Here is a 27,777-nt window from a genome sequence, read left to right on the forward strand (position 1 = left end):
TGGTTTGGGCTTAAATGTCTAACGAAAAAAACTCGGCGGAAACAGGAAGACAGCCGGGAAGATTGTCGGGGCCCCCCCTTCCCCCCCTGGACATCTATCACCGGCTCCGCCCAAAGCCCCAAACGTCCGGACCCCACCCCCCTTGTCTTTTTTCCCCCCGCCTCTGGGAAGAGGTAAGGGCCCCGCACTAACACCACCCCTGCTCCACATTTCCCTTTCCCAGCGTCCAGACTAAAACCACCCCCGCCCCCCCCCACACAAAAGCACGCCCACCCCCCTCACTCCCCCCAAACCCCCCGATGTCCCCATTTCCGTAAATCAGGTTCCAACTACCCACGGGGGTTTTACCTCTATATGTGCAAAAATTTTAAAATACTTTTTTAAAAAAAAGGACAACAGTTTCCCATCTTTTTTAAATTTTATATTTTATTTAGTTTAAATTGACTGTTTCTATAGCAATTGTTATTTATATGTCACTGTTGGGCTGGGAGAAACGGCTTTCGTTCTAAAGTATGAGATACTGAGGAATGACAAATAAAAAAATCTTGAATAATTTTTTTAAATTGGAAAGTCAAATTTTTTTTTTTTTAAAGAGCACTTTTGTGCATTTGGTGATTATATAAAATTAAAAAAAAGTCATTAAGCTTTCTCCACCTGCACCAAAAATTCTTTGGGAAAAAGGGGGTGAGGCAAGGTGGGACGATCGCCGCCTAAGGAACTGCAGGGTCATTGTAAAGTTTCACCACTGCATAAAGGGATCTGAACTCATCAGCCCTGTCCTTAATTTTGATTTGCAATTACATATAAAATACATATAGTTCTGTTTTTTGTGGACCAACTGCATTTATTTTTGGATCAGCTATCTTTGTTTGTTGCTTCTTTCAGCAGTGAGTGTTTAAAAGGTAAATCTCATAAAGAATCACTTAACAGACACCAGACCATGAGGCCCATCCACACACTGGAACAGAGCCTTAACAGACACCAGACCATGGGGCCCATCCACACACTGGAACAGAGCCTTAACAGACACCAGACCATGGGGCCCATCCACTGGAACTTAACAGACAGTTGACCATGGGAGCAGATCCAAACAGCAGGTGGCAGCTGGGGTAGTGGGTAAACGCAATGCTGAGCAGTAGCAGGTAAGCATGCATAAGCAGTGCAGGCAAGCAGCAGCACTGAGAGGTCTGACTGTAGGTTTAAAAAGGCGGTCCGTTGGTGATGTGTGCCTGTGACTGGATGGGTAAAGGAACAGTGTTGTGTGTATGCAACTGGTGGATTAAGGAAAGGAGAGTGGTGCAATAGCACCAACTAGAGGAACTACTGGGTCATTGTAAAGTTTCACCTCAGCATAAAGGACTCTGAACTCAAGTCTTGTCCTTAATTTTGATTTGCAATTAAATACATATAGTTGAGTTTTATTTTCTTCACACGCTGTTTAGCAAGTTCACCAATCACAATGCTATTTGGAGAAAAAACCTTTATACGCAGCTAATAACGCAAATGTAACTGAATGTAAATCAAACGCAGAAGTCTTGTACAGAGGAGTGTGGCTCACATATAAACCCGTGTTGCATTGTGACAGAGCATAGTGGAGTTTACATTACAGGCATTTAGCAGATGCTCGTATCCAGAGCGACTTAGGCAATTTTTTACACAGCATTTACACTGCATCCAATCATACAGCTGGATATATACTGGAGCAATGCAGGTAAAGTACCTTGCTCAAGGGTACAATGGCAGTGTCCTCCTTGGGAATCAAACCTGTGACCTTTTAGGTTACAAGACCAGTTCCTTACCCATTATACTATGCTGCCACTACAAATCATGCTGCCAGGATTGTCTCAACAATCCACAAATGAATGCAAGCAACAGGTGATGCACAAATGTGAACCAGCTACATTTCTATGTGGATCAAACAGAATTTATTTTTGGATCGCCTATCTTTGTTTGTAGGTAAATGTCAGCAGTTTTTGGCTGTAGGTAAATCTCAGCAATGTTTGCCTGTCGGTAACTTTCAGCAGTGATTGTTTATAGATAAATCTCAGCAGTGTCTGCCTGACTGTAGGTAAATATCATCAGTGTTTGGCTGTAGGTAAATCTCAGCAGCGTTTTGCTGTAGGTAAATCTCAGCAGTGTTTGGCTGAAGGTAAATCTCAGCAGTGTTTGGCTGTGGGTAAATCTCACCAGTGTTTGGCTGACAAAACAGAGAACATAACAGTGACTGCTTAGTGAATTAATTATTTATTTAAACAGAACAACATTACACTCATTTCAACTAACTGCTTTATGAAGGTTGTTTTGGTTTCTCTTTGTGTTAACTGCACACATTTTCCTAAATATTATTAGTTGGGGTTCAAAGGGTACGCTGGGCTGGTCTGGTGAGTCCACCTCAGGGATGGATCCAGGGGATGGCAGGCCGAGGGTTAGATCAGGATGGCTCCGATAGCCGCCCCGGCACTGGACAGTGCTGCAGAGGCTGCAGTAGAGAGTCCTGCTGCCCCTGTCAATCAAACACAATGTCCTCCGTCAGGGTTTTTAGGGGTTTTAATCACAATTTTTTTTAAGCCGGACCCATCCATACACTGGAACAGAGCCTTAACAGATACCAGACCGTGGGGCCCATCCATACACTGGAACAGAGCCTTAACAGATACCAGACCGTGGGGCCCATCCATACACTGGAACAGAGCCTTAACAGATACCAGACCGTGGGGCCCATCCACACACTGGAACAGTGTCTTAACAGGTACCAGACCATGGGGCCGATCCACACACTGGAAAAGAGCCTTAACAGATACCAGACCATGGGGTCCATCCACACTCTGGAACAGAGCCTGAACAGATACCAGACCATGGGGCCCATCCACACACTGGAACTTAACAGATAGTTGACCATGGGGCCCATCCACACACTGGAACAGAGCCTTAACAGATACCAGATCATGGGGCCCATCCACACACTGGAACAGAGCCTTAACAGAGACCAGAACACGGGGCCCATCCACACACTGGAACTTAACAGATAGTTGACCATGATATCTCAGATCACACACAGAGGCCTAAATTCTAACATCATTGTTCCTGAATTTTGGCTAATTAAGCGCATGTGTTTCTGTTTTACACGCACAGTTTGGCCAGTTCGTAAATCATGAAAATCTCTTTGAAAAAAATGTTTGTACCAAAAAATTGTAACACTCATTTTGACTGAATCCAAGCTGAACACAAAAAGCCCTTTGAAGGCCTAGTGGATCAGAGAGGAAGATAATAAAGAAGCAAAACGAATTATATTTTTTGCGACTCTCTTTAGGGAGTGGACTTCTCTTCCTTCCATACCTATTGACTGTAGAACAGCCACTGCAGATCCAGTAGCCACTGCGCCCCCATTGGCTACCGCCGCTGCTGACATCATGGAGGAGGCGATGGATCCGGCCGCAACACCGGCAGCTGTGAAGCCCGCTAGTCCTACAACCGCTGGAATCGCAACGGTGGCCGTACCTGCGCACAAAGAGACGTCCAGGTGTAGGTGTGCATTTTGGTAAAACCGGAAATGGTGACAGGTTTCCCAGACGCTAACCCCCAATCAGACTCAGTGGCTCAAACCCGCCCAATCAGACTCAAACCACCCAATCAGACCCTCAAACCCACCCAATCAGACCCTCAAACCCGCCCAATCAGACCCTCAAACCCACCCAATCAGACCCAAACCCCATCAGACCAACCCCCACGACCTCAAACCCGCCCAATCAGACCCTCAAACCCACCCAATCAGACCCTCAAACCCGTCCAATCAGACCTTCAAACCCACCCAATTAAAAAAAAATAAAAAATACAATCAATACATTAACTAAATGTTTTGGATATACATGTGTTTTGGATATACATATATATATATATATATATATATATATATATATATATTATATATATATCAAAAAGTTGAATATAAGCATGAAAAAAAAAAATAGACAAAAAAAAAAAAATAGAACATTTTGGTCTACAAAAAATGCCCAGAACAAAAATAATAATAAGTATGGATGAAAGAGAGAGAGAGAGAGAGAGAGAGAGAGATAGCGAGAGAGAGAGAGAGAGAGAGAGATAGCGAGAGAGAGAGAGAGAGAGATGCCTAAAATAAACATCCCAAATATTTCCTTGGTGATACGTACCAGCGCCAAGTGCGGCGCCAAGTGCTAATCCAAGAAGACCTAGAGAAAGAAATGCAATGCAATTTTGCAAGACAAACATTTATGATAATGCAGATAAATAATCTGGCATGGTTTCAGTCTATTCTCTAATACAGTATTGAGCCCCAGTCATACTTAGCAATTAACATGGTGCTGGAACAAAATCTGAAAACCTTTATCTGTTTCTGTCATTCTGTATTAAAGTAATAGGATACTCACCCATGGTGCTGAGAAGGGTGTTGGTCTGAAACATGAAAATCAGTGTCTTTCATTGATACAGTAGGAATCCAAATATTTAGCAATTAATACAGCTCTTCTAATTAGACCCTCTGCCGTGTTATCATCACTGCATGAGAATAAGCTGTGACGGTAGCTTAAACACGTTGCATAAAACCCATTACAGAGGATGCCTGTCTAGCTTTGTGAGCCGTTCATGAGTATATTGAACTGATATGCGGCTAAAATTACTTTTTAAATTTGGGTCTTAACAAGCATTTTCCCTTCAAGCCTTTATAATTTTACATCTTTATTAAAAATGCAGTTGTCCATACAGTATCATTGCATTCGTGCCATATTGAAATATTAAAATATTATGTTCAAAAGTACAGAGAACATCTGGATTGCTCAGGAGTTCAAAAAGTGTGATGAAGGTTCTCTTTTGTAGGGAATACATGTCATTGGTCTGGGGTGCAGTGGCCTTGTGCTGCCACTAGAAGGCACCTGGCGTCTGGGAATTTCTTAATTTGTTTTAGGTTCCCGTTTATTTTCACCTGGGGTGGTGCCTTTATGAGCGCTGACAGAACAGCCATCAGCGCTTCTGTGTTAAATCCCTTTTTCACAAAGCTGGTAAGGTATAGGTGCTCGGTGGACTCTGTACAGAATTGTGTTTGTGGGTGATTCTGTGTCCTCTTTTAAAGGCGTTCAGTCTTTTAGCGCAGTGAGCGCATTCTGACGTCTTAGGGTATTTTTACTTTTATTTTGAGCTTGTGTGAGCCGTTGGGTATTGGGACATTGTCCCTGGTATTGTATTTTGTTTGTGTCTTTCTGAGCTGCGTCTCAGGCTTTTTCTTTTCGCTGAGTAATTTTGCTACTCAGTTGTCTTTATTTTTTAAGACCAGTTTTGGGTTTGGGACCGGAGCTTCGCCTCTGTACCACTGGTCCCTTTTCTTTTTCGCCCTGGTTTGTACGTGTAGTTGTTGGTTTCTCGAGCCAGTTTAACGGCTGGACAAGGTTGTCCTTCGGAGTCCTTTTTTATTCCGTGTTTTCTTTTGGTTTATGATCCTGTGTGTGCGGGAGTTTCTCTCCCAAGGATCTTATTTTGTGTTATTTTCTGGTGTTCTCTTTCCTTTGTCCTTCGGGACTTTGTGGTTAACGCTTCCTGTAGCGTTAGCTTTTCGTTCCCCTGTATTAGTCGGTTCTCCGACACCCCCCCACCCCCACCCCACCCCACCATTATAATACAATGTATCAAAGAAGAAAGGCACAAGGCACTCTCCTGTCCAGAATAATGTATAAAAAGCCTTTAACATGATAGCACTCATGACTGAATATTTGAAATGATGATGTAAAAAAAGAGCTGCCGTTCGTGCGTGGCGGAAAAAATAGCCTCAGGGCATGGCGTGGGGCTCTCCCTTCTGCTGCCTGCACCAGTTAATAACACACAGCTGCACCGAGGACCGGCAAACGCTCGGGTGGCGATGGAAGAATCAGACCACCGGAAGGGAAGTAAACAGTCGAGGAAAAGATAGTCGATGTGTAAGAATAACAGAACGTTCGTACTGTACTAACAGAACGTTCTTACTGTACTTGGTGTAGGCTGCCTGTGCGATTGTGTTCTGAAGCAGGCTGGTTTTTTTTTCCAGCTACGCATGGGCTGTAGAACTTCTTTATATCATTTTAAATGTTTCATCATGAAACAGCCATCATGTTAAAGGCTTTTTATATTTTTTTACAGAGAGAAAAGTGCCCTGAATTTTTCCTCTTTGATGAAATATAATTTGCAAAGCAAATTTATGTATATTCACATTATAGATGCAAGAGACCCTTTTACTTCAACTTCTTTGAATGCTCATTTAATTCTCATTTACATTGTACATAATATCTTTTCATTTAAAGTGAATACTACATTTGCAATATTTCATATGGATATACCTCTGACATACGGTATACACAGAAAACAGTATATACAGTACCAATAAATAACATAACAGATGCAACAAAATTTAAAAAATTTAGTTAGAATTTGCAGATACAGCACATATATAAGTGGAGTTCCCATGAAGTGCACATTTATATTTAAGTAAGAACTTACCTGAGCTCTGTGGAGGACAGTAGCTTGGTGTGTGAGGTGGAAAGTGCAAGCTGATGGTCCTTTATATAGTCCAATAACTCAGGCTGGGAGAGGCTAGAGGCTGCTTTTACAGAGAAAGGAAAGTGAAACTGACTGATTTCCCCAAGCTCTCCCTCTGCTGTTCCACAGGCAGCAAATACAGACACACACTGGTACACACTCACATGTACACTGGTGCACACACACACACACGCACACACACACTTACACTGGTACACACACACACATATACACACACACTTACACTGGTAAACAGTGGCAAACTGGGTTTACAATGGAAAGGTTGTGGGTTTGATCCCCTTCTGGGCTACTGCTGCTATTGTATCCCTGTTGGCAAAACACTGAAGCTGCTTTAGCTCAAAATACTCCACAGTGGTCCTCCATATTGTTTGGGACAAAGACATATTTTCTCTTGATTTGGCTGTGTTCCGCAATTTTAGATTTGTAATTTTTTTATTTTAAACGTGATTAAAATGCAGATAATCAGCTCTTATTAAAAGGTATTTTTATTCACTTGGTTTCATCAAGATACAGTATTGCCCCACAGTCATGTTGGTGGAATTTTATTCCAGTACAGCATCAGTACAGTACATCCTCCCAATCACATGTAAGAACACATAACAGCAACACACAGTAAGTCCAAGTTGCATATTCCACATAGAAATATGATGCAGAAATATGAACATAAACGCTTTGCATTTTTTTGAAACAATGTAATTGGTGTGAGTTGCTGTGGATAAAAGTGTTGGCTAAATGCTCAAATGCTATGCAGGGTGAGGAGATGTTCTCATGTAGCGTTAAATGATGAGAGGACATAAAGAGAAACAGCAGCGTTAAAATGTGACCCAGCTGCATGCTGTCCTGAGGCTTCACACACCTCGTGTGTTTCACTTTAAGAGAAACAGAACTGGACAGCTAGCATTCATATGGGGATACATATGGGGGAGGGGGGTGGGGTTTGTTTATTTATGTTATTTATTTAGCTGTTGTTTATTGTATATTATCCTGTATTGTCTTGGATATTTCTGTTTTTTGTGTCTTCTACACTCCAACTGATCTATGTATATATTGTTTTGTTTATCCTAAAAAAAAATTTGATCACAAAAAAAAGAAGGAAAACATATTCAGCCTCTGTGATTTCTGTGATTCCAGCACACCCATGGTTTAGTTATTTCCCGATTTCCTGTTATTCCAGCACACCCATGGTTTAATTATTTTCCGATTTCCTGTTATTCCAGCACACCCATGGTTTAATTATTTCCCGATTTCCTGTTATTCCAGCACACCCATGGTTTAATTATTTTCTGATTTCCTGTTATTCCAACTTGGGGGCTGATAATGTCCAGTTCATTCCCAAATTTGGAACGGGCAAATTGTCTGCAACAACAACGACATTCACGGCGCAAACCACCGCTGCTGACTTGGGAGAGAGTCGAGATCGGCCAGCTGCTTCTTTACACACCGCAGACTACAGCCAAGCTTGCATAGAGCTGCCCGAGCCATCCTGCAGCCCCACAGGCACGATCAAAGCTGTCATGGATCAAATAAGCTGTTCAGTGCATTAACTTAGTATTTGATGCAGTTGATCTGTGCCTGTGGGGCTGCAGGATGGCTCGGGCGGCTCTATGCAAGCTTGGCTGTAGTCTGCGGTGTGTAAAGAAGCAGCTGGCCGATCTCGACTCTCTCCCAAGTCAGCAACGGTGGTTTGCGCCGTGAATGTCGTTGTTGTTGCAGACAATTTGCCCGTTCCAAATTTGGGAATGAACTGGACATTATCAGCCCCCAAGTTGGGCGTGAACCTTATAAAAATTTTAAAAAACGACACATGGGTGTACCTACAGAGGAGTCCTCTTGGTCAAGTTCAGCAGCAGAGGAGGCTCAGATGCCTTGACGGCTCCCCAAAGATTTCTGAGTCAGCCTCTTCACTGATGAAATCTTTCTCTCCACTCCATGAAGTTTGCAATGGAGTCTCACTCATTTGCATGTAGCACATGGAACTCAAACATGCGCATTGGTGTTATTACCATTATTTGCTTTCGCATGCGATTAAATTTTACGGTTTGATGTTTATCGACAGGGGCACCACCCGGGATTTTGGGCCCCATGAAAAGATCTCCCATTGGGTCCCACCACCGCACAAAACCCTATCGGCTCCTGTCACTCGGGGCCCTTAATATTGTCTGAACTTCCCCCCGCCCCAACAACGGCTCCACCCCCTCCGGAGGCTGAAGAAGGCAAGTCTCCCCACTCCGGCCCTCACCACCTTCTGCAGGGGCACCGCTGAGAGCGTCCAACGCTACTGCATCACTGCCTGGTTTGGGAACTGTAAAGTGTCTGAACGAAAACAACTCGGCAGGACAGTGAAGACAGCCGGGAAGATTGTCGGCGCCCCCCTCTTCTCCCCGCTGGACATCTATCACCAGCGCTGCGCCCGCAGAGCCTCCAACGTCGTAACGGACCCCACCCACCCCTCCCTCAGTCTGTTCTCCCTCCTGCCGTCTGGGAAGAGGTACAGGAGCACCCGCGCTAACACCACCCGGCTGCTCAACAGCTTCCTTCCACAGGCTGTCCAGACTATAAACACACTGCCCCCCCCCCCACACAAAAGCACGCCCACCCCACCTCACTCACCCCCTGAACCCCCCCCAGCATAGTCACTCACTCCAGTGACAATGCAGGCTGTCCAGACTATGCACACACTGGGGATTCACACTTGCGTATATGTGCAAATTTAATATACTTTTTTAAAGAAAGGACAACAGTTTCCTATTTTTTTAACCATATATTTATTTAGTTAATTAAGACTGTTTCTATAGTAGATTGTATATTTATATGTGCACTGTTGGGCTGGGAGAAACGGCATTTCGTTCTAATGTATGAGAGTACTGAGGAATGACAAATAAAGAAATCTTGAATAATTTTTAAATTGGAAAGTCATTTTCAAAGCTTTTTCAAGTTTTTTTTTTTTAAAGAGCACTTGTGTGCATTAGAGATTGCAGAGATTAAAATAAGTGCATTAAGCTGTTCTCCACCTGCACCAGTAAAATGTCTTTGTGAGAAAGGGGATGAGGCAGAGAGTGGCACGATAGCGCCGCCTAGAGGAACTGCAGGGTCATTGTAAAGTTTCACCACTGCATAAAGGGATCTGAACTCATCAGCCCTGTCCTTAATTTTGATTTGCAATTACATATAAAATACATATAGTTCTGTTTTTTGTGGACCAACTGCATTTATTTTTGGATCAGCTATCTTTGTTTGTTGCTTCTTTCAGCAGTGAGTGTTTAAAAGGTAAATCTCATAAAGAATCACTTAACAGACACCAGACCATGAGGCCCATCCACACACTGGAACAGAGCCTTAACAGACACCAGACCATGAGGCCCATCCACACACTGGAACAGAGCCTTAACAGACACCAGACCATGGGGCCCATCCACTGGAACTTAACAGACAGTTGACCATGGGAGCAGATCCAAACAGCAGGTGGCAGCTGGGGTAATGGGTAAACGCAGTTCTGAGCAGTAGCAGGTAAGCATGCATAAGCAGAGCAGGCAAGCAGCAGCACTGAGAGGTCTGACTGTTGGTTTAAAAAGGCGGTCCGTTGGTGATGTGTGCCTGTGATTGGATGGGTAAAGGAACAGTGTTGTGTGTATGCAACTGGTGGATTAAGGAAACGCCTGAGTATGTGGTTACTCAGGCTGACCAATTTATCGGCTGCAGCCAGAGTTTCCTGGCTGAACTTGTTTTGCGCATTTCATGCACACCATTAATGCGGATTGTGGATGAGATGTCGGATGTCAGTGGTCCATGTACTTTTTGGCCATGTAGTGTTTTAATTGTAAATTCTTAAAAAATTAACTCATTCATGTTAACAACTATGTATATAGTCCATGCACACGCTTTTGTATTTCTTACAATGGCTTCCACATCTATGGGTATTTCAAGGAAGGCTCAACTGGACTCATTTTATCTTAAAATATTACAGTACTGGCATTAATTGTTCTGACAGGCAAAGCCAAGCGTGTATTGTAAGAATGCCATCCCAGCATTCCAAAAATGAGTTCTGATTCTGAATTGTGTTTGGGTTGATGTACTTAAAATAATTTTTTGTTCTCCGCTTTTAAGTTTGTACAACTTTCAAGGTTCAATGTTCTGTGGATTACAAATTCTAAACTCTGATGATAAGCCTTCTATGTTGACAATGCAACCATAAATATGTTGTATGAACTCATATTGTGCTGTTCAGCTTACATTACATTACATTACAGGCATTTAGCAGACGCTCTTATCCAGAGCGACTTACACAACTTTTTTACATAGCACTTTACATTGTATCCATTTATACAGCTGGATATATACTGAAGCAATGCAGGTTAAGTACCTTGCTCAAGGGTACAACGGCAGTGTCCTTACCCGGAAATCGAACCAGCGACCTTTCGGTTACAAGCCCAGTTCCTTACCCACTGTGCCACACTCCGTCCGTACATGATATTTCAATAAAGACGTCGACGCGTCCAAAAGATATCTCACATAGAAACAAACTGACATAGGTTTTCCAGACCCACCGGTTTTACAGTAACAACCTCAGCTTGTCATGTAATGTTATTTCACAAACACATCTCTGGATCGACAGTATGAAGTGCATTAAAAAACGCTTCCGTTATTGTGCAATCTTTACTGTGGCTTAATGTTCTGTTTCATGTTAACTTTTAAAATATATATTTTCTGAATATATTTACTCAACTGTGGAAAAAAGGTTAGTCTGTCTGCACCTATTGCATTTCTGAATATCATACTCAGGGAGAGGCATGATGAATTGAAACAACTCCTCCCTTAGGAAAAAGCAGTGCATAAACATTTTTATTTTTAAGTTTCTGATCTGGTTCTTGTTTTCCTGTGAAAGGCTACATTCAGGTGAAAAACTCTCCACTGGTCTGGTGTTTTCTCATTCGCATTGACCAGAAAACCAAGAGACAAAAAGGCAGTTTGATTTCGATAAAATTTTATTTTAAAAAAAACAGTAAAAAATATTTTGCACTAATTAAAAAAATACAAAAAAAAAAAAACACCCTGAGTTCTTGGTGAGAAGAAATGCTATATAATGTATTCACTAAAATGTGTAATCATGTGTCTGGGTTAATACAATACGACCAAACAATCATATGACAGGTCAACATGCTGCTTAGCTGAAGAGGATGAAGGAGGCCAGGGGCACCAGGAGGAGGAAGAGGACTCTCTGTCCGATGCGCAGGGCGTTGTTGCACAGGTTTCCCTTACAGCATGCGTGCTCATTGTTTATTGCATGGCACTTGTACACTGAACAGTCAGTTTGGCTCATACATCCCTTGTTTCTTATTTCCTGCCCATTAATGATCACTTCAAAAAGAATAGGGGGGAAAGTAATTATAAAGAAAAATATTGAAAAAATCAATGAATCAATGTGGTAAAGACAATTTTTTTTATCCAGAATGGTTTCCTTTACACAAATATTTTGCAATTTGGTTTGCTTTAAGCAACACAGCATCAATGCTCAAATAATAAAATGCCATATTTTAGTTCAATTTGTACCATGTCTATTTCCAGCATCAAATTCAAGACGTTTCTGATCCATTTCTCACCTGAGGCTGAAAAGCAGCGATCATCAGATTCCCGGCACTCCTTAGTATGTGTGCAGTCATTATCCTTACAGGTGAAACACTTCATTCCATTGAGATATGCAAGAGATGCTGTGACAGAAGAATAAGATAGTGAATGAATTCTGGACATCAACCCATTGAACAGTGGGCTTGGTCTGGCACGGTATCTGACACGCATGGTCCAGAGGTACTGGGTATACATACGTAACAATCCAGTGCATATACTAAAATATATGTGAATTTTTTAAATTAATTTTTTTATTGGGAAAACTATAAAGTTGCATAGAAGACCCCCCCCCCCCGCCCTTCCAACGTAAGAATTAGTTTCCCTGTTACTGTTACGTGACAGTTTAATAAAAACGGCATACACAAAAAGGACAGGAAAAACGTACTTATACCTCAAAGGATTTACCTTAAATGAATTTTGTATGTAAACTTAAGTAGGCTAGCAAATCGAGTGAGAAGGGCTGAGCAACGGACTGTGACAGAAGACTATTTTAGCCCCGCACACGTTAAACTATATCCCAAATACCATTTATGACAATAATTTCAGTTTGCATTTTGTGTTGCGAATTTTCAGAAGAGCAGGTTTTAAACGGCATTACCTCCAGAGAAGAGCGCGCACGCAAAGGCGAGAGTGACCAGCAGTTTCATTGCGTCCTGTATGGTGCTTGCAATCAACGCATAACGTAGCTTACTTGCGACCGTTTATATACCCTGAGCCTGAGAGGCGTAACCACGTTCAAATGCACGGAGTCAGGTCTATGGCAAGCCCTCTTAACGTTTAATAGCCTCGTTTACGTTTAATAGCCTCGCTTGACCATCCATAATTAATTATCTACAAATGCATTTTGAGTAGTCATAATTACAATGTGTTTTGCCTAGTCAAAATATATGTGCAGATATCTTCAATTACCATTCTGACCAGTCACATTGTGATTATGACTATTCAAAATGCATTTGTACATATCTAAAATGTAATTATGGATAGTCAAGTGAGGCTATTAAATATTAAGAGGGCTTGCCATACTGTACAGTATATCTAAAATAAAAAAAATTAAATTAAAACACGTTTCAACGTAAAAAAAATAAATTAAAAAAATACCATGTTACTCAGGTATACACAGCACTGTCTATAAGCCATTGATTAAAACTTGGAAAATCTATACCTGCCGTTAAAAGTATTGATATTAAAATGAAGCCAGGCTACAACTAACAATTGGCCATCTTACCTCACACAACTTAAAGCTGTCACATGGAAAATTATAAAAATGACTGAACTATAGTTGAACTTTGTGCATTCAGTGCAATCGGAATAAATGCTAATAATATATTATATATTATATATTGATAAATATGTTGCAAAATTTGTCGATTACTTGAATCAACTGATATAGTTATAGTTGTAAGATATATTCACATTTATTTGTCTGTATTTTTATTATATCGCGTGTCACAACATGAGAATGTGCCAGGCTGGATGGACCGGCAGATGCCCCAGATCTGAAAACCTTTACTGGACACCACCACACAACACCACAAACACCTAGCTTCAGTCCGTGACTCACTATACCCACAGCTAGTGCTGGGAGGCCAATTGTGAAACCACAAAAACAAAAAAAAACAAAAAAGCAATGTGAAGAAAGAATGGAAAGTAAATGTTTTTGAGTATGCCTTACATTGGTTGTTTGAAAGAGAATGTTTGAGTTAAAAAAAAAAGAATAATAATATTTGAGTTTCAGGTTGAGTATTGAAATGATATTGAAATTGTTATGGTAAGATTTATATGAGTCTGGCTGTGTTCAGTTAAAGGTTCAGTAAACTAATTACTCTGTGCTGTTCTACTTAAAAGGGGAGATGTGGCTTAAGCTTCTTAGTGCCCCTATCATAATGGTTTAGCCCAGAGCAGGGAATCATGGGGTATGGGAGAATGTTCACTCTTTTCAACTTAGGTAGCCAGGGAATGTCAACGTCACCCTGCTAACATCCTTAATGAAAAGTTATTGACTTGTTGCACCATTGCAGGTAAGTTTAAGTTTATTGTCATTCCTTCTCCTTACAGGTTATGCAAAGAGTAGAATGAAATACAGTGCCCATGGGGCCATAGTGCAATACCTAAAAAAATTAAACAAGCAATAAAAACAAAGCAATAAAAACAGAACGTAGAACATTAAAAGCAGAAAACTTAAAACTTCACTTAAGATGAAGTATAAAGCAGCAGTGTGTCTGACTGTTAAAGTGCTGAAGTGCTTACGTAGGTCTAAAAAACCTTAAGGTAGGACAGTTCAGGAGACCAACAGCCTGTGGGGAAAAAGCTGTTTATGAACCTGGTGGTTCTGGTCTTGATACTCCTCAGCCTTCTTCCAGAAGGCAGCGGGTCAAACAATCCTTGAAAGGGGTGCGAGGAGTCCTTCATGATGCTGTGCGCTTTTCTTTCACACCTTACAGTGTAAATATCCTTGGTGGCGGGGAAACTGGCTCCAGTGATGTACTGGGCCGATTTCACAACCCGCTGCGGGGCCTTCCTGTCTGCAGTTGGACAGTTCCCATGCCAAACAGTAATGCAGCAAGTCGGTATGGGCTTTATGGTACACCTGTAGAACCTGGAGAGAATAGATGGGCACAGCCCAGCTCTCTTTAGCCTTCTTAGGAAGTACAGACGTTGTTGTGCTTCTTCACTAAGGAGGAGGCGTGCTGGCTCCAAGAGAGACTGTCTGTCTAGCAGGACGGAGTGTAGCACAGTGGGTAAGGAACTGGGCTTGTAACCGAAAATTCGTAGGTTCAATTCCCGGGTAGGACACTTCCGTTGTACCCTTGAGCAAGGTACTTAACCGAAATTGCTTCAGTATATATATGCTTCATGTATACAATGCACAATGTTATGTAAAAGTTGTGTAAGTCGCTCTAGATAAGAGCGTCTGCTAAATGCCTGTAATGTAATGTAATGTGCACCCCAAGAACTTAAAACTGTGCACTATTACCCACACCATTGATTGAATAACATGACAGCAGCTAGTTAGTCAATAGGATGTCTTCCATTTGACTGGCGTATTTCATTTTTTTGTGCAATATCTGGTGCTTGCCCTCACAGCAATGAACTTCCAGCATGGACATTCAGCTAAATGTTCTGCCAGTGGAATATGCCCTGTAACCTGTTGGCTGTGAACCTGAGCGCTCAATTTACAGCTACTTGTTCAGTGCTAGTAATGCATACAAACTGCTGGAAGGATAGTCATTTCAGTGCGGCCTCAATGCGGCAGGGCCAAGGTTCCTCTTCCTGCGACGCACCCACAAAGGCTACAAGACCTAAAAAAATGACCAAATTCCTCCTATTGAATTTCCTATTCAATAGATGCAACACCTAAAATGTAACCCGAGCATTGTGTCTGTTGCACTGGCAAGCCATTTCCGCTGCTGCATAGCGTACATGTTAGCATCACTCCCCCTCAAACATTGTTGTATTTGTTATTTACTGTCTGTGGCTTCCTGTGTACAGCAAATGGAAAAAAACTTCTGGCAGGATGACCTAATTTCACATGCAGCATCGAATGTTCACATGCAGCATGAATGATGTAGTGCATGGAGGGTTTGACGGCTTTAATTGGTTCATTTAGTGTTGAATGACAAAAACCAGGACACTCTGCGGTTCTTCAAGAACAGCATTCCAGACCTGACTGGAACATACACTGTTAGTATTTTTTCCCATTCCTCCTGACAGAACTGGTGTAACTCAGTCAGGTTTGTGGGCCTCCTTGCTCAGACACACTTTTTCAGTTCAGTACATTCATTTTCTATGGGATTCAGGTCAGGGCTTTGTGATGGCCACTCCAGTTCTTTCACTTTGTTGTCTTTAAGCCATTTTGTTACAACTTTGGAGGTACGCTTAGGATCATTGGGCCTCATTCACCAACCGTTCTTAAGAAGAATTTTCTTCTTAAACCCCACTTACGCAGTTTTCACGAAGATTCTGACATTCACCAATGTTTTCTTATTTGGGATTTGTTCTTAGGTAAGAACAGAATCTATGCACACTGAAGAGCACACTTACGCACATTTGAGTGCTGTAAGTTTGTGCAAAATAATTGGTTATTGCGTTTTCTTCAATTCTACAGTTGTATAATATTACAGGATTAAAAATACAATAATATTTTAATAATATATAATATTTTTTAATTATTATTTTCATTATTTTACAAAGAATTAAGGTGCTAGGTTCCACCTCAGAGGGTGGTTGCCTCAGCGGGAGTTCATCTGTAGATAAATGAATAAAATAAATAAATTTTGGGGGGTTTCAATTATGCAATATTTGGTCTATACTGCAAAAGCAAATTTTGAATACAAACTAAGCACTTAAGTAACACTTTTTAAACACATGGACATGTTGAAGAAGAGAACACTTATTCAGAGGCGTCACTAGGGGTGTGCGGACCGCACCGGGTGACACCATCAGAGGGGGGTGACACCAAAATGACTGGCAATAAATTTTTTGTGCACCGACGGGTTTACTCCGATACAGTTTACTGCCGGTTGATTTAATTAGCGGTATTAATGTGACGAGAAGCGCTTTGTCGTTTGAATGCATAACACGCTATTCCTTGCGCCCACTCCCACCAGCATTTTTCTTTTTTTTTTTTTTTGCCTCATATTTGACATCAAACCATTTTTTTACTTCATCAGTTGTGCGCCCTTCTCCGGATACAGCGTTCACTGAACGAGTAATAGCACCCCATGCATCTTTTTTGGGTTATTTTATAATCACTACTGACGCTACTAAATGACAGGTCGTGCTGTTCACTTCCTGCAACAATACCTCCACTTCAGAACTATTCAAGTTTTTCTTACATTTGGAGTCCGGTGCTGCACCGTCTTTAGATTTTCGTTTGGGCATTATTGACTTCGCGCGCAACTTTTCTTTTCGATTTGTGTGTGCACACGGCCCTGCAGTCTCATGCCCTTTTATGGGTATTGGCGGGGCGTTTACCTATGCTAATTAGGAACAACTGGCACGCGCTTTCCATTTACGAGGACAATGGGATTCATCATTTTAAAAACACATGTGCGAACAATTCTGCGGTTTAAGACCACGTCGTGAATCTGACGTAGACTTTTCTTAGGACCTTACTCAAGCACAAATTAACAAAAAACTTTATTAGTGATTAGTGAATGAGGCCCACTGTCCTGCTGGAAAACCCTAGATAATCCACCTATATCCCATCTATTTTCTGAAGTGCACCTGTCCCTTTTCCAGCAAAACACCCCCACAACACGATGCTCCCACCCCCATGCTTAACCTTTGGGATCGTGTTCTTCGGATTAAAAGCCTCATTCTTTTTCCTCCATACATAGTGCTGATCATTTTGGGCAAACAGTTCAATTTTTATTTCATCTGACCAGAGAATGCTCCTCCAAAAGGCTAGGTCTTTGTCCTGGTGATCACCTGCAAACTTCATTCTAACTTTTTAAAGCCAGTCTTGGAGTAGGGGCTTCTTCCTTGTGCGACATGGCCTTTCAGGCTATGGTGATGTAGGATTCTCTTAAAGGTAGATGTAGATACTTTGGTACCTGATGCCTCCAACTCCTTCACCAGTTCCTTTGTTGTTGTCTTGGGGTTCAGTTCAACCTTTTGGAGTTAATTTGTGCCTCCTTCCTGAACGATGCAGTGTCTGTGTGGTCCAAAGATTTTTATATTTGCATACAATAGTTTGTACAGATGCTTGTGGTACCTTCAGTTGTTTGGAAATTGCTCCTAAGGAGGAACCGGACTTGTGGAGGTCCACAATTTTTTTTCTTAAGTCTTGGCTGAGTTGCTTGGATTTTCCCATGGTATCAAAGACAAAAAGGCAGTGACTCTAAAGGTAGGGCCTTAAATACAGCCACAGGTCCCAATTAACTCCTAATTATGGCAATTGGCCAATCAGAAGCTTCTAAAAAGTCATTACATCAATTTCTGGAATCCTCCAGACTCTTTAAAGAGACAGTCAACCTGGTGTATGTAAAATTTTGACCCACTGGAATTCTGATATAGTTAAAGATAAAGAAAAAAATTGATTGTTTTAAAAAAAAATTGTACGTCCTGGTTTTGATGTGCTCCCCCCATTGGTTTCTATTGACATCACTGTCTCTACATTGGGATGGCACGTATGCCATCCAGCCAAGTTGGCGGGCCATGCCCCATACATATACAGCACCGAGAGTTTGGCACTTTTCAGGGTTATATTAAATACTCAGAGATAATATATAGACAGCGATGCCAATAGAAACCTGTGGGGACAGCATCAGAACCAGGGAGCACTATTTTTTCGCTCAACAGACGTGCTTAGTCGTGTCCTTGGGTCATGTGCCTACATCACGTGTACAACAAGGATAACCCAGACTTTGGCTTAAATAAATAATGAATAAATAATTCATATCTTTGTCTGTGTGGTAGAGAAAAAATATTTTACTTCGGAAAAATAATGTGAAAAATAAGTGATTTTTCCTCCTAACATAATGCACAGAGTTAACATCAATATTTGAGTGGAAGTATGTTATTTTTGCTGTCACACATGAATGGAGCCCAATGGGGATTACAGAAGGTTGTTACATCCAAAATCCACCCACAATGCCACAATGACAACATGAATTTGAGTGCAGCATAAAGTCCCTTGTGCCCAAAGCAAATCAAAGTGCAAAAGAAAATCCCAACATACTATAAACAACCCAGCTCATTATAAAGACACACAAAAACAGAAACCGAGACTATAAAGTACAAACAGTTGTAGGTGCTGGACACAACAGGAAAGGCTAAAGCAGGGCCTACAGAAGACTACTAACTCTAGCCTGCAACAAATGGTCATCTTTCTCTCGATGGAAACAAGAAATGGTCTGCCACAGGTTTCCTACTCTGACCTAAAACCAAAACAAAAACAAAAACATGCACCTAAAAGAAAATGAACATTACCTGTCCAAATACCATATATGAAGACAAACATGAAAAAAAACCCAGTCACAAGGTTGTTCCATAATGCATCATCCAGCCACAAAACTTCTCCACAAAAGCCTCTCATATTCTTCAGCTGCAGCAGGCTTATGTAGAGCCACAGGCAGGTGAAGCCAATCAGGTAATTAGCAGCTCGTTAAGGTGGAGCACAGGTAGAGGGAGAAGCACAGATCACACGCAGGGGGTTAGTGTAAGCACCTGCATGTATCATCGGTAAATGCTGAGAAACATAAATGGTCTGTTGTGTTGCAGCTGCCTGGAAAAAGGGAGTTCAGGAAAAAAAAAAACTGTTGAGACAGAGCGAGTTTAATATTATTTTATTTTTAACCGAATGCAGTTTTCCAAGCCTTCACATGTATTGTATTTAAGAACACACATCTGTGTGAAGTGTAGCGCGCTGGCAAGATGTCCGCAGGTGTTGTCGGCGGAGACGGGCTCGCGGCGTCGCTGAGTGTGGGCTAGTCAACGCGTGCAGGCCAGCCACTGCGCTGAGGCCACCCGCCAGCACAGACGCCGTGCGGGTCAGGGTGCGGAATCACGGTCACATGTCCTGTCACAGGGTGTACACACCGCCCCTGACAAACACACACAGATCATGTGTCAGTTTTAAAGACACACAGCCTGTCACAGCGCTATGAGGGGGAGGAGCCAATCTCTCACAGCACTATGAGGGGGAGGAGCCAGCCTGTCACAGCGCTATGAGGGGGAGGAGCCAGCCTGTCACAGCGCTATGAGGGGGAGGAGCCAATCTGTCACAGCGTTATGAGGGGGAGGAGCCAGCCTGTCACAGCACTATGAGGGGGAGGAGCCAGCCTGTCACAGCGCTATGAGGGGGAGGAGCCAGCCTGTCACAGCGCTATGAGGGGGAGGAGCCAGCCTGTCACAGCGCTATGAGGGGGAGGAGCCAATCTGTCACAGCGTTATGAGGGGGAGGAGCCAGCCTGTCACAGCGCTATGAGGGGGAGGAGCCAGCCTGTCACAGCGCTATGAGGGGGAGGAGCCAGCCTGTCACGGCACTATGCAAAGTAATTGATTGTGCGACTAGACTGGTCAGATGTGTTCTGAGTGATAAATGTCACCTTGTGATTTTTCAGAAAATTCAGAATTCCGTTTTTTTATTATTACTACATTTGTAAGTGAGGCTCACAATGATCTCGACAAGAAACATTCTCAGCATACAAAAATACCAAACTGCTTGCATACATAAGTACTGTCTATAAGTCACTGTCAATAAGTCATTACTTAAAACTTGCTAAATCTAGGCCTGCCGTTAGAAGTGTTGATCATCAAAATGAGGCCAAGTTATTCTCTTCAGGTGAAAAAAACACAGCCATCCCCTTTTCATAGCGAAACAGCATAGCGGAGTTTTAGTTACTTACGACATGATCGTAGCGTGAACGCGGCCGCACCCACCGCCACTGCTGCAGTCCCAGCAACGAGAACAACGGGCGCGGCCCCCACACTTGCAAGAACTCCTGAAGCTGTCAACGCGGCTTTACCTGCGCACATCACAAAGAGACATTCAGGTGTACGTGCACCATTTGGTGAAACCAGGAACGTGATGGCAACTTGAGTTATTTAGACTAGAGCAGTAGTAATCAATCCAGTTCTAGGAGATCTACCGTCCTGTAGGTTTTCACTCCAACCTTAATTTGGCACACCTGACTCTAATAATTCGCAGCTCAACAAAGATCTCTTGCTGTTGAATGAGGCGCAGCTTTGTTAGGGTTGGAGTGAAAACCTACAGGATGGTAAATCTCCAGGAATGGGGTTGCTTACCACTGGACTAAAGTGACCCTGGTGCTTACAGGATTTATCTGCAAGAAGAGGACACTCAAATCAAAATTAATAAATAAATAAATAGTGGAAAAGAGACTTCATCTGTGCCTTGAATGTCACTGTATGTAAATTGAATGTCACTGAACTATATACAGAATGTGTGCGTGAACCTGGAAACCTGTGTATAAAGAAATATGAACCCCAAAACACCAATAAATTGATCCTTGCTAATACAAACCTGCACGAAAGGCTGCCTCTTCAACACATTCTAGAGAAATATAAAATAAATACATTTTAAAAAGCTGATAAGAGAAAACTGTTCAGTCAAATCTTGTACACTGTTTTAGCCCCAGGCATTGCATAAGGCTTTTTTTTCATAAAATAAATAAATAAATAAATTAGCAATTATCCAAAATTGATCATTGCTAATACAAACCAGAGCTAAATGCTTTTCCAAATGCATCTGCAAAGAAATGAAAAAGAATGCTGATTAATACGAGAAAAATGTTCGGTCTAATCTCATGCAAAATGGTTGGCGTCGCTGTCTCTTCATATTAAATACTTTAAGACTTCATGCAGAGACAGCGACGCCAATAGAAACCTATGCGGAGCGCATCAGTACCAGAAAGTTACATGCCTAACTCACGTGTATAATGAGGATAGCGCAGACATCGGCTAAAATAAATAGCAAATAAAAAAATCATATCTTTGTCTGGTTGTTAGGGAAAAAATATTTTACCTCGGAAAAATAATGTGAAAAATAAGTGATATTTATTCCTAATATAATGCACAGAGTTAACATCGATATTTGAGTGGAAGTAATTTTTGCTGTCAAAAATGAATGGAGCCCAGAGGGGAAACTTAGTTGTTGAGCGAAAATTATAGATATCAGCAGGGGGCGACATTACATCCGGTGCTGAGGTTGAGAACCGAAAGCTAGCCCCTTGGGGCAGCCTGGTAGGTTCCAGAAATCTATGATGAACATCAGGGCCAAATGACTGATCAGATGCGTTTTGAGTGATTCGTGTCATGTCTTCGCCAGAAAATTCCAAACTCACTTTGACTTTTTTATTCTTTAATTTTCATTATCTCGGTTTCTATTACATGTGGAACGTCTTTATGAGGAATGAGACAAGGCCGAGTCTGGCGCAATAGCGCCATCTAGAGGAAGTACAGGGGCAAAAGTTAAGTTTCACGTCAGCAGAAGGGGCCCTGGACTTCGTCTCATCCTCAATGCTGGTTTGAAAATTTATTTTCTTCACACACCGTTTAGCAAGTTCACCAATCACAATTTTATTTTAGGAGAAAAGTTCTTGCACGCATATAGAATGCAAATGTGACTGGAATTAAGTCACAGGCGTATCATTTGCAAAGCGAAACAACATAGCGGAGTTTCAATCACGCACCATCTGCCTGTGGAACGGTCAACCGCACCCCCATTGGTTAACTCTGATACTGACATCACTGAGAAAGCGACGGATTGGACTACTGTACCAAAAGGGTTGAAAGCTCCAACAGCCAGTGGGGCCACGACCATCAAACCTGCACACGAGACAAAGGTACATGTAGGTGTAGGTGTGCGTCTCATTAAACCCGGGAGTCTGATGGTGACGCGTGTTATTTATTCAGAGAACTGGGTGGTACAAGGGTGGTGCTTACTGTATTTATCTGTGACAGGACATTCATTCCCATCAAATAAATAAATAGTGGGAAAAGTACTTTTCCCGTAGCTCAAATATCACTGTAGTATCCATTTGTAAATGTGCAGCAGGTAATACATTACATTACATTTACTTGGCAGACGCTTTTATCCAAAGCGACGTACAAACGCGACGTATATAATACCATATAATTCGTGCGTGTGCCCGCGTACACGTTTGCGCAAAATAATTACCAAACACCAATAAACTGATCCTTGCTGCTGCTGCAACGTGTTCTAGAAAAAGAAATAAAACAAAATGCCTATAAATGTGTGAACAGTCGAATCTTGCACACTGGGTTTTAGCCCCAGCATTGCTTGAGCAACATCTCAAAGCCATTCTTTCCGTAATTCTGTAAAAATGTAGCGGGACACTCACCCATTTCAGCCGACTTTCAGTAGTTTTGCAAATGTGGATCTGAAGCATGAATGTGGAGGCCGTTCAGGGATCAAAGTCTAAATATATATCAATTCATGCAGCACTACTAGTCAGACACAATGGTAAAGCATCAGCAATGGATTAAAGTAAAACAGTAGAATACAGCTGTAAAAATCACTTTATAGAGGACAGTCAGCACTTTTTTCCTGTGTAAATGCTGTATAAATACATTAAATTGATAACTTTCTAAAATAAACTGTTTTTAAATTGTCATCTTCACAAGCATTTTCCTTTCAGACCATTATGATACCATGTCATTGTTTAAATGCACTGTTGCCAGTACACTGCTCTTACATTTATACAGGAATACAGCAATTTATGTTTCCCAGTAACTGCTTGTGATATTTTCCCTTTGCTTCCCAATGCAATTCTCATTGGCCATACATTGTACATCATAAAACAATACATTCCCGTAAATAATAGTCGTATAAAGCCACTCTTAATATAGTTGTATATTGTGGTGGACATTACCTTAATTTCCCCCGGTCGGTGAGAAGAGTCCAACAGACTTACACACAATATTCAGTTCAGGTGCCTTTACTTGGCCGAATAGGAGAATCCACACAGCGCAACAATGCCTCCTATGACTCAGGCTGGGAGAGGCTAGACACTGCTTTTACAGAGAAAGGAAAGTGAAACTGACTGATTTCCCCAAGCTCTCTCTCTGCTGTTCCACAGGCAGCAAATACAGACACACACTGGTACACACACACACTTACAGTGGCGCACACACACATGTAACCTGGTACTCACACAGACTTACAATGGTACCCACACACACACTTACACTGGTACACACACACACTTACAGTGGCATACACACGTGTAACCTGATACCCACACACACACTTACACTGGTACACACACAGACTTACAGTGGCATACACACATGTAACCTGATACCCACACACACACTTATACTGGTACACACACACACTAACACACAGTCCCGTACTGCTATCCTTGTGAGGACTTCCCATTTGGTACATTCATTCCGTAACCTCTAACCCTAGCCCTAACCCCAACCACTACATGCCTAACCTTAACCCTAACCTTAACCCAATTGTACTGTAACCCTAACCCTAAGTCCTAACCCTAAAACAGCGTCTTGACCTTGTGGGGACCAGCAAGAGGTCCCCACAAACATACATTTTCCTCATCTTTCTATCCTTGTGAATACATTTAGTTCCCAAAAAGATAGTATTACAAGTTCACTGGTACCCACTCACACACTTACACTAGTATACACACTCAGTTACACTGGTACACACACACACTTACGCTGGTACACACACACACTTAGGCTGGTATATATACACACTTACACTGGTACACACACACATGCTTACACTGGTAACCACACCCACACTGGTAACCACACTGGTACACACACACACACACACACACTTACACTGGTAAACAGTGGTGAACTGGGTTTACAATGGAAAGGTTGTGGGTTTGATCCCCTGCTGGGCTACTGCTGCTGTTGCATCTCTGTTGGCAAAACACTGAAGCTGCTTTAGCTCAAAATACTCCACAGTGGTCCTTCTCATTGTTTGGGACAAAGACATATTTTCTCTTGATTTGGCTGTGTTCCGCAATTTTAGATTTGTAATAATTTTATTTTACATGTGATTAAAATGCAGATAATCAGCTCTTATTAAAAGGTATTTTTCACTTGATTTCACCAAAATACAGTATTGCCCCACAGTCATGTTGGTGGAATTTTATTCCAGTACAGCATCAGTACAGTACATCCTCCCAATCACATGTAAGAACACATAACAGCAACACACTAATGTTGCTTTTCTTGACATGGCCCGGTATCTAGCATTAGCTGTGCAATTAGCTATGTAATTAAGTAACGTTACATTGTCATAAAATGTAATACGAAATCTACATCCCCTACCTCCCCCACCTCCCCCTACCCTCTCTGGCGGACCAACCACTGATGGGTGATGGAAAACGCGTCACTAACTGTGCGCCGCTTGTGATTTTTTTCCTGGGAATGTCGCCACAGACACCCAGTTCTTTAATAATAATTATTATTATTATTATTATATATATATAAACATATAATTAGTTATATGTTTCAACAATTCTTGTTTTAAAAAATTCCATCGTAAACTGCTCAAGATGGTTTAAACCGTATTTTCTACACATTTAGTTTGTCAACGAGCTGACCAGCTGATATCGTGAGCTAGTCCACCAGCTCAGTCTACCTGCCTTGTTCAACTAGAGACCAGCTTTGAGCAGCCACAGACCAGCTGTGACCAGATAGAAGCATCAGAAACGCATGAAACCATCTTAGAATCCCAGCTAGCCGTAGCTGGAATTTCCAGCGGGTAACACAGTACAATGTCTAGTGATGATTCAATTCTTTAGCAGTGTTAAAGTCTTAACAGATCACAGTTGGTCCCACATTCCAGAGTGGGAACAAATGTTATCCATTAAGAGTTTAATTAACACTGGGCACTTTACTGTGTAGGCTACAGGCAGCTTGTGACTCATAGGCATAGCTTACATGGTCAGTCTGGGCAGACATGACCGCTAGAGTAAAAGGAAGGAAATTAACTGTGCAAGGCAAATTCGCCATACAAATGAGCTTCATAAACTGAATTTGTGTGATCATTTTATGAAGAGACACGTTTTTTAAATTAATGCAGGGCAATAAATTCACGGGATGTCATCAAAATGAACAAGGTATGCATTATGGAATTAATGCGTTGACTGAAATGAAGTTTATGAAGAGCTTCTTCATTTCACGCACAATCCCCAAGCCTATCACTGAACAAACAAAACTCCATACGTTAGTTTTCTTCTGAGACCAAGTTTACCAGTTATGACGGTAACAGCGCCCATATGAAGCTGTACTGCAAGCAAGGAAACAGCCCGTTTATCGGAAAGCGCGAACATTCAAATGCTGAGAAAGACAGCCTCTCACTCGACCAATTTCACAGCGTCTAGAATGTCCTGACGGTCCCTCACATAGACCGCCATCACGGTTTTGATTGGATTGGCACAAGTGAAACCATAGAGCGCCAATAGCAACTGGAGGGGATAGGAGGAGCTAGGCGGTGAAGCCTAGGAAGTGACGGGAAACAACCTCTACTGCGCATGCTTGATGGCAAAATCACTTGCTGACTATCGAATTAAATGTAGAAATTCGAGGTGATTTAACAACCAAAGAAAACCTCATCGATCCATTTTTGTGATCATAAATTTCATTATGTGCTGCAGTTTCTGAAACAATGGTTGTTTTGGTCCAGAAGTCTCGGGGGGACTGGTGTTATTTATTGTATGGTAACATACAATGTTTTGTCTTGCATATTTCTTTTTTTAATTTTTTTTTTTAAACACATGACAGCAATTTTATCCCATCACATCCTGCAATGTGTTATCAGTACACGTGGGGCTACTGGATGGCTCATTTGGTTATATGCAAGCTTTCATGTAAACCATGTAATTTACATCAATAGATCCTATTCCTTGAGATTAACAACTTTGCCTTTTAAAAATCTACTTTCGAGCGCTAGACCATTTGGCTAAGTGTCACCAAATTAGGCTTGCAATAATCTGTGGGGTCTGTAACTCAAAATGTTGAACTATCAAAACAATCAATCGTTGTGGTTGTGACCAATTTTACTAAAACAGCTTTAATTTGTGAATGCTTTGTCTGATCATCACGAAACTTGGCATATGCGTACAATGGTTGCCTCAGATGCAATATTCTAATTTTGGCAGCATTTAACCAATAGGTGGCACTGTAAGCAAAACATAAATATAACTGCCTCTAACTCCTTGATTGTTTGATCAATCAAGTTGAAACTTTGCATGTTATGTCTTTGTGCAAGGCATCAGTTCCAAAAAATATGGCCACAATCAGAAGTCAGTTGTGAGTGGGCATGTGACAGGGCCAGCAGTGGCTGATCTGCATGAAGCTTGTATGCTGACCTCTCAGCTGGCCACTACTACCATGTCAAATTTTGGGACAGAGACTGAAAAGTTTTGTACCACTCTTCCAATGTGTCCTTACAGCTTAAATCATAATTGGCACATGCTGCTTGAACCCCATTAATTATTGCTTGTGGTTATTGTTATTAGGCTGTTCTATTTTATATAAATATTTGCACACCTTATAATGTTAACAGCAAGTGCTGTAATCATAGACATAGGTTTCATTTAAACCTTGGGGGAGACACTGCTGGACCACCAAATCTCACAATGTCAAACATAAATTCTCACAAGGGTACTAGGTAGTCTAGGGACCATTTAAAATAGTGGGAGTGCATGTATTCTTATGTATGTATGCATGTAGTCTCCCCCCCAAATCTGTTGGCACCAGCCTAGTTAACAACCCACAATATTGTGTATCACAGTGCTTATCACAAAAATAAATCTGACATGTGTGGTCAAATAACCTTTGCATCTCATCTGTGAAAAGAAAATATTCTCCTGTCTGAAAGAAAATGTGTTAAGCCTGCAGCACAGCTGTGTAGCCAAATGACAGGTTTGCGCGCATCCTTAGGAGTTTGTGTACGCAAGAACATTTTCACATCAGCGTTATGTTTTATGAATCTCAATTTTTGTGTCGATCTTTGCACAAGATGAAATCTATTGAATGTAAGATCAAATCCATGCATATGAGCATTTTATAAATGAGGCCCCAGGTGTTTGCTCAACTGTGAATCAATCAATCAATTAATCCAAT

The 27,777-nt window shown here is 41.7% G+C and overlaps 2 protein-coding genes and 1 long non-coding RNA gene across 15 annotated transcripts in view; 1 reads left to right on the forward strand and 2 right to left on the reverse strand.

Annotated features, from left to right (window-relative positions):
- Positions 1 to 2,228: 2,228 nt before the first annotated feature.
- On the reverse strand, positions 2,229 to 23,621 carry LOC135241502 (interferon alpha-inducible protein 27-like protein 2). 3 transcript variants are annotated; one of them, XM_064311990.1, is made up of 6 exons: positions 23,538 to 23,621; positions 6,496 to 6,595; positions 4,404 to 4,428; positions 4,167 to 4,205; positions 3,337 to 3,498; positions 2,229 to 2,503 (listed from the first exon to the last, which is right to left on the reverse strand). In XM_064311990.1, exons 3-6 carry the CDS (start codon positions 4,405 to 4,407, stop codon positions 2,427 to 2,429), a joined length of 282 nt encoding a protein of 93 aa, XP_064168060.1. In that variant the 5' UTR covers positions 4,408 to 4,428; positions 6,496 to 6,595; positions 23,538 to 23,621; the 3' UTR covers positions 2,229 to 2,426. The 3 variants fall into 3 exon arrangements, with proteins under 3 accessions (XP_064168060.1, XP_064168065.1, XP_064168050.1); XM_064311995.1 differs by having other exon boundaries at positions 6,496 to 6,578; positions 23,538 to 23,553; XM_064311980.1 differs by lacking the exon at positions 23,538 to 23,621 and having other exon boundaries at positions 6,496 to 6,699.
- On the forward strand, positions 4,865 to 6,671 carry LOC135241627 (uncharacterized). The gene is made up of 2 exons (XR_010326059.1): positions 4,865 to 4,942; positions 5,145 to 6,671. It is a non-coding gene; the product is annotated as an uncharacterized LOC135241627 (long non-coding RNA).
- LOC135241416 (uncharacterized) overlaps positions 19,451 to 27,777 on the reverse strand; it is a 43,647-nt gene continuing 35,320 nt past the window's right edge. For all 11 annotated transcript variants that reach the window (XM_064311818.1, XM_064311797.1, XM_064311789.1 and 8 more), the window contains 3 exons: positions 21,167 to 21,196; positions 20,529 to 20,648; positions 19,451 to 19,724 (listed from right to left, as the gene is read on the reverse strand). In XM_064311818.1, the coding sequence (XP_064167888.1) occupies positions 19,672 to 19,724; positions 20,529 to 20,648; positions 21,167 to 21,196 (203 nt within the window). In that variant the 3' untranslated portion in view covers positions 19,451 to 19,671. The remainder of the gene's footprint in view (positions 19,725 to 20,528; positions 20,649 to 21,166; positions 21,197 to 27,777) is intronic.

The sequence above is a fragment of the Anguilla rostrata genome, chromosome 1 (assembly GCF_018555375.3).
Source record: "Anguilla rostrata isolate EN2019 chromosome 1, ASM1855537v3, whole genome shotgun sequence".
Classification (NCBI taxonomy): Eukaryota; Metazoa; Chordata; class Actinopteri; order Anguilliformes; family Anguillidae; genus Anguilla; species Anguilla rostrata.

Bases quoted from the DNA above. Each gene is read 5' to 3' on its own strand.
- LOC135241502 (XM_064311990.1), bottom strand. The intron at 3,499-4,166 runs GTACGTATCACC...CTTTGTGCGCAG, and splicing joins TGGCGCCGCACTTGGCGCTG to GTACGGCCACCGTTGCGATT. The intron at 2,504-3,336 runs GTATGGAAGGAA...TTTGATTGACAG, and splicing joins GGCTGTTCTACAGTCAATAG to GGGCAGCAGGACTCTCTACT.